The following is an 11,134-nucleotide window of genomic DNA, read 5'->3' as shown; positions in this document are numbered from 1 at the left end:
CGGTGCTTGGCGAAGCAGCAGCCGATCCGTTTCTGCGCCCTCCGTTCCGTCTGTGCGAGCACCGGAGAAAGAAAGGGCCAGTTTGGTTGCCAAAAAATTTGGCAAAACGCTACTGTAGCGTTTTCGTTGTTATTTGACAATTAGTGTATAATAATAGTCTAATTAGGCTTAAAAGATTCGTCTCGTGGATTTCGTCTAAACTGTGTAATTAGTTTTATTTTTTATTTATATTTAATGTTTTATGTATGTGTCCAAAGATTCGATGTGACGAAAAATCTTGAAAAATTTGACGTTTTGAAGGAGAACTAAACAGGGCCAAAGAGAAAACAGACAGTGACAGAAGAGGAAGAAAAGAGTTCCAAAACTCTCGTTGGATTGCGTTTCGTAACAGCAAGGTGGCGAAGCCCCGTTGCGGGGTCGAATTCCAAAAAGGGGGTCTCCAATGGCGGTGCCGGGCGCCGCAGCCCGCCGCCTCCTCGCGCTCGCGCCCGCCCGCAGCCGCCGCGCCTTCTGGTCGGCCTCGTGGGCCGGCGCCGACCTGGCCGCCCCTCCCGCCTCGTCGACGTCCCCCGACAACAACAGCAGCAGCACGAAGAAGAAGGCGCCGTCCGGGTCTGGGCACCACCGCCTCGCCGCCGTCATGGACGCCGTCAACGAGCGCAAGCTCCCTCCCGAGCTCCGCGGGCGCGGCAACGCAGTAAGGTCGGTGTCTCTGTCCCAGATCCCTCCTCCACACCGTTCGCAGGAAACAATCGTAGCTTTATCTTTATTTATTACTCGTTGTGCTGTGCAGTGGCAATTGATTGAATCTAGATTCGACATGATGTATGCTGCAGGAATAGTTGTTCATAGTAACTGTTTGCTAGTTCTGTGTAATTTGTTTCACAAAACGTTACACGGAAGAAAATCCACCATGCCGGCGCATGCACAATTTTAAAGGCTAACCTTCACAAAAAGTAAGTCTTAACTGATAGACGTGTTAGGGGCTCAGAAGCACTACTATAAGAGTGAAAATGTAGAGGTTGTTTTCCCTTGTGCCACCATTCCAGACGCGAAATTGATAGTATGGTACAGTCAATCTCCTCATCGGAACTATTACATAGTATCGAAAGGTTTGATATCTTGTTTCTACTTGCCTAGATTGATATTTTCTTTTGTTTAGGTTCCCGATTGTCCGCGTGATTATAATTACTTTTTTATCAAATTTTAGCTCACGCGTACATCTGGTTTCTTCTGTGAACTCAAATGTCCATTTCTTGATTAACCCTATCATCCTGTTCTTGCACATAAGACCCCATCAACCATCCAGATGTTTGGGTACCTGGCACTACAATCCTTTTCCAATCACACTGTATGTGAATTATGTACAACTATTACACCGAATGGTGTTTGTTTTAATCTGGGGTGCTGACAGTGGTGGACCCAGCCGCAAATATAGGTGGGGCGGAGATAGACCACAAACTAAAAAAAAAATCATACTCATGTACGCGAACAATTGCAATTGAAATTAAACCAGTTTTACCTCTAGTTTTTCTCTTCTTCATGCCAAGATAAGAGGGACACCTCGAACTTGGGCCATCATTGTTGCTCCATCCCTGGTCGCCGGCGTAAGGTGCAAGGCGACCTTGGGTCGTCCCTCCAATCCCTGCTGCTGCTTGGCCTTCTCCTTCCTTCATGGCCGCAGCTGAGTGGCTGGCCTCTAGTTTACCCGTTTAGTCAGCCCAAAAAATAAACAGAGGCTGGGATGATGTCAGGCAAATGAGCAATTTCGAGGTCGCTCGTCTTCAACCTTCTCCAGCTTGTTTGTCGCTCCTTCAGATAGCAGGATCAGCCATGGCTGAGACCTGAGCAGTGGGGCTACAGGGATTAACACAGATGGCTACCTGGGCCGGCTGTCCCACCCTGCTGCAGCGGTAGGTCTGCCCCTGGTGATGATGACCAAATTGGTACTCACTGTTTTGGACATTTTGTTTGTTTGTAACCTTCTTGTCCTTGAGGTAGTGTGAAATAATGATTACAGCCCTCTCGCCACTGTTAATAATGCCCACTGTAAGAAAATCCTCAATGGTGTCCTCAATAGATAGATAAATAGATCTCAATGGTGTCGGCCAAGAATTGAACTTGCTTCGAAGTTCAAACCTCACCCTGAAGTGATAACTGTTAATGTTTATAGGATGCCTTATTTGTGATCAGCTGGAGCTAGGCAAGGCATCTGAGCAAAACCTGCAGATACCGCTATGCTGTTCCTTTCTTTCTCTTTACCATGGTCCAAGCTCCCATTATGCATCCTTGGTGTTGTGCAAATAAAGTTTAATGTAAGAGATTATGTCCTGTAGTTGGCACGCAGCTGGCTAGTTGCTTCTAGTTATCAATATCTCAGTTAGTGATTACTCATAAGAGTACACAATGCATCACAAACATGAAAGCCAGTAGGTTGGGTCTATGCATTCCGATATCTGCCTTGATGTCAGGACTTTGTAGATGCTCATGCCAAATCACCAATAATTTTTTAATTTAAGACTGGATAAATGTTCAGGTTGGTATCTCATTGATACATCCAAGTTCTGTCAGTCGTGCATTACTTATCAAAAGATTTTGTTTGTCCATAATAGCTTGTTTGCCATTGTTCAGGTCTGAAACTGACATTGTTAATGTCGTTGAACAAAGAATATGGCATTCAATGGAGGAAGGGCACTTTGAAAATCTACCAGGGAAGGGCAAACCCCTAAACCTCACTTCAAATCCTCATGCCGATCCTGCCGAGGACACCCTTTACCGGATACTTTCAAGGAATGGTTATGCACCTGAATGGGTTGAGTTGAATAAGGAAATCCGTGGTCTGATCATGGGCTGGAGGTCGGCATTAAGGAAGGCATGGGCAAACCGCTCAGAAGAATGATGATTCTAACTGGAATGATGACTGTAGGGTTCTCCGGGAGCAAATTCACCAGATAAATGATAAGGTGCTACTTGAACCAGCTCACATGACTTCTCATTAGTGGAATCACCAAAATTGGATGATAAGGAGTTCTATTTTGATGTAAAATTGCAGGTTTTCCGGTACAATCTGATAGTACCCTTTGGGCGACAGATGTTTGGTCTGAACTGGGACAAGGAGGTGGACAAGTTGAAGTAAGAAGAAAGGACAAGGAGGTGGACAGATTGATGAAGAACATAGCATGGAATACTTTTGTTGTATCAAAATGGCCTGTAACTAGGAATATCTTGTAGGACATACACATACTTAAGAAACCAGGAAACATGAGTATAGGTATTTATATGTAGGCTTTTATATTAGTTTATATGCTTTGGAAAACCAAGTTTTCCGGTGCTGTAGCCTATTTTGTGGTAACACTCGATGTATGTCACATGGGCAAAACCTAAGCTTATTTATCAGCAATTGAATTTCTCAAACAAGTAGGAGAGTTGTGTATCATTACTGGTGATGTTTTATGTAAAGTTGGCCATATTCAGGTGAATGCTGAAAGCCTAAAACTTTGCGCAATGTTGTATAGTTGGAGCTCTCGAAAAGGTTCTTATACCTTAAATATATAGAAGTATTGAACGTGCAGCCATGATTTTGATAGTGAATGAAAGAAATTTGTATTGGGTGTTTGTATTAGGACGCATGTAGCATAACCCAAGTCAGCGTAAATATATACATGTGTTGGTGTTATCGTTCTTGATTGGTTACATTCTATTCCATGTGGACACTTTCATATTATTGTACGGGCCCGGGCATCCGGACGGACGGGACGTCTAGACGCCCTCGCCTATAGTAGTTTTCTACGTGGTTTCGCACGCCACGTGGGGCCCACGCCGCTCACGAACATCACCAACATCGAGAAAGAGGGTGAGGGGGCGGCAGATGCCTAGCCGGCGCCGGGAGGAGGAGACACCAAGGAAGGCAACAGAAAGTGAGGAAGAAGATGCAACACCCGATATACTTTTCAAACATCCATATGCAACAATTGCAACATACGTCTGAAGGCAGATGAAATACTTGAAACATGCATATGAAACACTTGCAAAAACACATGAAAAGCACTTGAAAACTATTGTAAAACATACGCAACGTCCAGATAAAACATTTGCAACATAGCGTTAAACATATGCATCATCCAAATAAACACACTTGTAACGTACGTCTGAAAAAAAACATTGATGAAACATTGGGAATAGAAGCTTGCAACATACGTGTACAACTATTGCAACATGTACAACATCCCTATCTACTTTTGCAACATCCGCATGAAACATTTGCAACATACCTCTGAAACATTTAAAACACTAAACATACGCTTCAACATGCGCTTCAACGCAATATTTCTTTGTTGTTTCGGAATGGAGGCTCGTCGGCGCGTGGATTTCACCGGTGTGGAGCTCGCCGCTCCGGTAGAGCCGCGACAGGTTCGGTGGAGAAGGCCGCGGCGGGTCTACGCGCTCTAGAAGGCTGCGGCGGATTACCAGCTCCACGCCATAGCCACCCTCGCCTCCTCCCCGTGCGGTGGCGCGGGTCTCCATCGCCGTGCTCGTCTCCCACGCGCCGCTCGCCCCGCTTGCACGCGGGCCTCCAAAGCCACCGTTTCCTCCCACGCGCGCGCGCCTCGGAGCTATCGTCGTTTTGCTTGCACACCGGCAGCTAGACGCAGGAAGCGCAATAATCGTCGGAGATACGGGCGCTAGAGCACAGAAGGGCCCCAAGCCAGCAGCCGGACGCCGGAAAGCGCAGTGGTTGCTTGAGGGCAGATCCCTGACGTCGGGAACGGAGATGCGCTGCCGTGCTCGAGGTGGATGTCGTTGCCTCTGTGGCTGCATCATTGACCCCACGCGAGCCAGCCACTGAATCTCTGATTCGCCACAGCAGCTAGTCCGATGAGCTAGGTCAGCATCTCGCCCACCAGCCACCGCTTCAGCCTGTTTTTTTAGAGGCGATAGTTGGGCTGACGCGGGCGGCCCACCATCGGGAATTAATGTTTTTTATATCATCAAACAAGTATAATTGCATTCACGATGAAATATATTTGCATAGTTAATCTATTTGGTGCCATAGATGTTGATTATTTTCTCTATAGATGAAGCGTAAGATATTTTGACTTAGGACAAAACCAAATTGTCATACTTTGTTGGACATTGATAGTACTAACAAATGCAGCATTCGACCTGCTTTGAGCATTGTGCAAATCTGCGTAAGGCAACCTAACACAAGCCATGTATGTAGAGGTTAATACAGAGGAGTACAGCAAGTTAATACAGAGGAGTACAGCAAGTTAATACAGAGGAGCAGAGGCAATGCAAGAAGTAGGCAAGATCGGGTCAGCTTAGGAGTTATGCTCAGACAGGAGAAGGCCGGCACTGTCAAGCAATAGATTTTCATGTTAGAAATTCAGCTGCAAGCTCTGCAGCGGTGCTACACAGCAATAGCTGCCAAATTAAATATCTTTCGCACTCTATCACTATCTTTTTTCCTTTGTGTTTATTGTTCCATAATAGTACATGAATGCTGCCACCAATAATTTAATTTCCTCTAACTGTATGAAAAGATAGACCGACTGAATGATGAAGTGCTACAAAGCTAAGAGAGAAGAATCTTCAAGAATTGGTGTCAGGCTGTTTCATTTCATCGTCTTGTTTGCTGCTTGCTACTCCTACTTGGCAGGAGATCGCGTAATGTCAGCCAGCATCTTGAGCGCAGGGCAAGGGTTGTCGATGGGTACCTGTTTATTGTTTTCATCAACATCAAGACAAGAAGTGGGCATCATCAGTATAATAAATCCATATTATTAGCAATCTCATGCATAAAAAACATTGTTTTCATTCTTTATTTATTGGATGGACATGTACGGACGGATCACAAATGACAAGTCCATGGCCCTGTTCGCTTGTCTTGTAATCCATACTTTTCGGCTTGTCTTTTGAACTGGAACAATGTTTTTCTCTTATAACAAATCAGTCGGAACAGTGTTTCAGCTTGTTTTTTTTCAGCTAAGCAAACGGGCAAATAACCATTGACGAAGAAGGCAGTGAAGAAGTTCCCTGCCTGATGCCTGTGCTAGCTGCCTACATCTATGATATATCACTGTTGGTGCATGTGTGCCTGCCTGGCCTGTGGCCTGAGTCTTGTCTCTCTTCATTCAGGGAGATCGAAGAGGGAAGCGATGGGTCACAGCACAGGCTGACAGGCAGATGCTGAGATGCATGGAACATTTCTGGTGCACGTGGCCATGAAGAAGCTACCTCACCAACTGCATGAATGCACTCTCTCTTTCCAGCTCACGCAGGATGGAACCTGCTGGCGGAACCCCGCCCTCCCACCCTACTGGAGAATGGCTAGTGCCGGTGCTGGACGATGGAGTGTCCTAGCTATCAGGGTGGGTGGTGTGTCGCCTTCTCAGCTTGGTCACAGCGATATGTATAATGTGCAACAGCGACATGCGTGCTTATTACTCAACAATTTAATGTGCAGTCAAGAGCTAATGGAACAAACAAAGGGTGGTTAGTTCTGGAGTTAATTACCATGTGTCCAGCTTCGAGTATCCAGTAGAAGTTGAGGTTCTTGTAGGACTTGACGAAAGCCTGGGTGCCGGACTGCCCCTCCTTGTCGCAGTAGATGGGCGTTCTGGGAGCGCTCAGGAAGCTGTTGAGGCCGTCCCACCTGATTCATGATGACAAAAGCAGCAGCAGGCATCGCATCAATAAGCTTAGCTAGGCTAGGCCACTTCTTGTGAACTTACTCACTCACGTGAATTGTGATCAGAGACAGTGCATAGAAGGAGCAGTCCATAGTGTTGTGCCTGCGAGAGAGACTGCTACTTACTTGAGCTTCTGAACCCAGTCCATCGTGCCTTTCGTCGCGCAGATGAGGTCGAGCTGCGGGCAAGAGAAAGGCTTGTTGTTAGTATCTAATAATCAAGCTAGTTATTTTAGCCCTTGTTTAGTTCGCGAAAAGTGCGAAATTTGGCTACTGTAGCACTTTCGTTTTTATTTGACAATTAGTGTTCAATCATGAACTAATTAGGCTCAAAACGTTCGTCTCGCAATTTCCGACCAAACTGTGCAATTAGTTTTTATTTTCGTCTATATTTAATGCTCCATGCACGTACCGCAAAATTCGATGTGACGGATACTGTAGCACTTTTCGCGAACTAAACAAGGGCTTACTTGCAAACAAGAGCTTGTGAAATGGCAGTTGGTTTAGCAACAATCAGGTAGGTAGGTACGTACGCATGAGCCAGGATCAGTTGAAAGGCAAGGCAGACAGCGGTTTTGTTTGTATGTTCAGGCTTTGCAATTTATTTACGGAATATGTATAATAAAGAATAAAAATAAACAATAAGGAGATCGATCGCACTGGGACAAATTAGGAAATGAGATGACATGCCCGTGGTGAGTATAAGGATATCACATCGTGTACAGATCCAAAAGGCAAAACTCGGACAGGAGTTGCTACTGAAGTGAATAGTTCGTCATGTGATGTGCAGTGCAGTCCATATTCCTTGGGATCATCACACAACACGTGGGGAACCATAATGTTTGGCTGCTTATGTGCCTGTGACACTAGGAGGGACAAGATTGTTTCAAAAAAAAAAAAAAAACACTAGGAGGGACAAGCAAAAAGGCAAGATTTGCGTACGTGCACATGGAGCGGACATACAGAGGGGGCCGCCGACTGGCCTGACGACTCTGCCTACAAATGTGCAGTGTGTGTAAAACATGGCAGGAATGAAGCCTTCAACTGACGACAGTCACATGTGTGAGTTTGGGTCTTTGGCTGCCTGTTCCTATAGCTAATAGTAGTAGTATATTGTTGCATCTATCTAGGCAGCGGCATCGATCTGTTCAAGAACACGCGGACATTGCTCAGTCAGAGCAGAGCAATAAGGTGTAAGGTGTTCCTTAGGTGGCTTGTCGTGCCAATGCCAATCATCAGTCAGTCAGAGGACGTGGTATATACCTGTCCGTTGTAGATGGTGACATTGACGCCGAGCTTGAGGAGCTGGTCGACCTCTTGTATCCTGGGCTTCATGAAGTCTCCCTCCAGAGCCACGAACACGTCGTCTGACTGGTCGCCCCAACTGCAGTGCAGGCACACATACATTTTATAGTCAGTCATTCCAAACTTGGTTTTCTTGGATGGTATGATAGATCATCCGTCGACGACGATACATCGATCGCTCTCAGGAGTCAGGTCTCAGCAATTTAAATTTGTTACTAAGCCGAACAAGGCGCGGCGGACGTACTTGAGGTCCTTTGGGATGATGCCGAGCTTCTTCTTGATGACCGTGTTCATGAGCCCGTCAAAGCCGCCCTCTTGCTCCGACGACGAGGCCGCCGCCGCCGCCATGGACTTGAGGTAGCCCGAGTAGCCGCTCCGGCGCCTGAAGGACGCCAGCGTCGAGACCGCCGCGGCGGCGGTGGTGCTGGAGTCCCCCGACAACTCGTCCTTGAGGAAGTTGTAGAAGTTCTGCATTGCAGTAGAATTCAGTGTCATTAGCCGGATGCAGCAAGGAACAATGAGGATAGGTATCAGGTATGGTGCTGCGTGCGTGCGTGCGTGCGTACGACGGAGTTGGAGTTGGCGCTGACAACGTTCTCCAGCTCGGACCACAATGCCTCGGCGTCCGCGAACTGCTGCTTCTCCAGCTGCTCCTTGATCTTGGCCGCCACGCTGTTGCACTGCTGCAGGCCCTTCTCGTCCACCCGGGACACCTGGTACAGCAACGGGCCCCAGGACAACTGCAACAGAGCGCCCATTAATATTTTTACTGACTAGTACACGGCATGCATGCGTTGACTATCTTAGAGTCGATGACATCACACAATCAATCACATGGACTGACTGAAAACTCACCACGAAGTCGAGCGGCGAGATCCAGCTATCCCCGAGTGCGACGCCGGCGAGGGTGGCGCGGAGGCGGCCCTGGTCGACGGCCCTGAGCGCCGCCAGCGCCGTGGTGACCGCGAACTTGCCGCCGTAGGACTCGGCGACGATGTAGAGCGGGCTGGCGCGGAGCCGCGGGCTGTCGCGGTAGAGCGCGCAGAGCAGCGTAACGAGGTCGCGCGCCGCCTCGTCGTCCGTGTGCGCCATCAGGCTCCTGTCGCCGCCCTCCACGTAGCTGAACCCCGTGCCCACCGGGTTGTCCTGCCGCCATTGTTGCCATTGCCGTTCTTGTTCATCGATCAATGGTGATATGTGTGACATTGATCGGGATTGGATTGGATTACTGACCACGAAGAGGAGGTCGGCCTTGGCGAGCCAGGTGGTGGCGCGGGGCTTGAGCTCCGCGTCCAGCGGCCCGATCTCCATGAAGTTGCCGTACCCGACGCCGGACGCGCCCTGGTCAGTGGTGAACCATTGCATCCATCCGTTATAAGATTTTTAAGATTTGATTGATTACAATTGCAATTGCAACGAGCTAGCCAACGACAGTTCCAACCATCCAATCCAATCCAATCCAACTATATGTAATTCTACTATGTACTCACTCACCGGCCCTCCCTGCAGCCACAGCACGGTCGGCCATGGCGTCGTGCCGTTGTCCACGCGCTGCGGGCTGTGGTACAGCCACCAGAACATGTGCGCCTCTGAAGAAGAAGAAGAAGCAGCAGCAGCAGCAGCAGCCAGAAATGGATTTTCAGGAGTCAAAAACGAGCAGCGGCAGACAGGTTAGATGAGAAGTAATCGAGCTTGTAGCATTACTTACTGGGTCGGACCTCCACATAGCCCCACTCCTCCGACCCGTCCGGCGTGCCGGCGGCCGCGGCGCAGGCCAGCAGGAGCAGCGCGGCGAGAGCCCCCCTCGACGACGCCATTGCCAACATATGACCCTCGTTCAGCCTGGCGTCGGTCCGGTGGATGCTAGCGCTTCTAACCAGGGTGGTTCTCGGAGAGGGCCGGTCCAAGGGCGGGTGGGGCCATCTGTCCTTGGGGCCTCTCCCGTGTCCCGCTCGCAGCACGCGTGCTCTCCTACGGGGGTTGCGGGAACTCCCTAGGCGCTGGTTGCCCTGGCTTGGTTGATGCGGCACATGGACCCAAGGAGATGGAGGAGGCGGTGGCAGCAATGGCCATTAATGGGGGAAGCTCGACCGATATCGTGCGGCATCGATCGAATGAGACTATCCCCTCGGTGGCCTCCCCTACTTTCATGCGCTTTTGAAGTGGATGTTGGCGGCGCCGGACGTTTCTGGGATCATCAAGTGAGCAAGGTGGCTGGCCCACAGTTACCCCTTGAGCCCATGACGGGTGGAGTTGGCTCCTGTTGGGCCTGATGAAGCTTCTTTAGGTTGGGCCTGCGGGAACGGATAATATCTCCTGTGGGCTAATGGACGAACCACCTATCCTTTCTGGGCTAGGCTGCAATCAGCAATTGGATTCCACATCTGAACCAACAGTTGCTGCGTGTTCAGACATAGTATGTATACAAAAAAACTAAAATGGCGGCTGTAACAAGAAGAACTCTTCTGTCAGCGTTTGGCTCTGAATTTTCTGAGTTCATTGAAGCCCCTTCTGTTGGTGCTAGTGGAGGTATATTGGTAGCTTGGCGGCGACATCATGGGACATCTGGTGCTCGGCATGTGGACAACTATAGCATGTCCATACAATTCTCTCCAGCTGATGGGCAGCCATGGTGGCTTACTAGTGTCTATGGACCGCAAGGAAATGAGGATAAGATTCAGTTCCTGCAGGAGCTTCGTTATATCAGAGATGCTTGCCAGGGGCCATGGATTATAGCCGGTGATTTTAATTTGATTTATAAAGATGAGCACAAAAACAATGCCAATTATAACAGAGCCTTGATGGGTCGATTCAGACACTTTATTAATGATCTCGCTCTTAAGGAAATCCTGCTGCATGGTCGCAAATATACGTCGTCAAACCAGCAAGTTTCCCCTACTCTAGTTAGGTTGGATCGGGTCCTATGTTCAGTGGATTGGGAGGAGAAATTCCCTAACTGCTTGTTGCAGAGTATGGCCTCCAATGACTCAGACCACTGCCCTCTCCTGCTTGGTCTGCGGGATAACAAGGTTGGTCGCCGACGATTTCATTTTGAAGCTTACTGGCCGAAACTAGACGGTGGCTTGAAACTCTGTTGCGGCGGGGCCGTGTCCTTTCATTTCCCTGGACCTGAAGCTT

The 11,134-nt window shown here is 48.6% G+C and overlaps 1 protein-coding gene and 1 pseudogene across 3 annotated transcripts; one reads left to right on the top strand and one right to left on the bottom strand.

The window, feature by feature from the left end:
* Positions 1-375: 375 nt before the first annotated feature.
* Positions 376-3,473, top strand: LOC136473073 (uncharacterized; annotated as a pseudogene).
* Positions 3,474-5,356: 1,883 nt separating this feature from the next.
* Positions 5,357-10,111, bottom strand: LOC136473072 (serine carboxypeptidase-like 51). Of its 3 annotated transcripts, XM_066470766.1 has the most exons (11): positions 9,705-10,111; positions 9,491-9,585; positions 9,230-9,337; positions 8,852-9,142; positions 8,563-8,736; positions 8,241-8,464; positions 7,955-8,075; positions 7,634-7,687; positions 6,818-6,870; positions 6,517-6,655; positions 5,357-5,717 (listed from the first exon to the last, which is right to left on the bottom strand). In XM_066470766.1, exons 1-11 carry the CDS (start codon positions 9,820-9,822, stop codon positions 5,649-5,651), a joined length of 1,446 nt encoding a protein of 481 aa, XP_066326863.1. In that variant the 5' UTR covers positions 9,823-10,111; the 3' UTR covers positions 5,357-5,648. The 3 variants fall into 3 exon arrangements, with proteins under 3 accessions (XP_066326863.1, XP_066326864.1, XP_066326865.1); XM_066470767.1 differs by lacking the exon at positions 7,634-7,687; XM_066470768.1 differs by lacking the exons at positions 5,357-5,717; positions 6,517-6,655; positions 6,818-6,870 and adding an exon at positions 7,420-7,557.
* Positions 10,112-11,134: the final 1,023 nt, after the last annotated feature.

Source organism: Miscanthus floridulus, chromosome 8 (genome assembly GCF_019320115.1).
Source record: "Miscanthus floridulus cultivar M001 chromosome 8, ASM1932011v1, whole genome shotgun sequence".
NCBI lineage: Eukaryota > Viridiplantae > Streptophyta > Magnoliopsida > Poales > Poaceae > Miscanthus > Miscanthus floridulus.
This window is presented reverse-complemented; position numbering and strand designations above follow the sequence as displayed.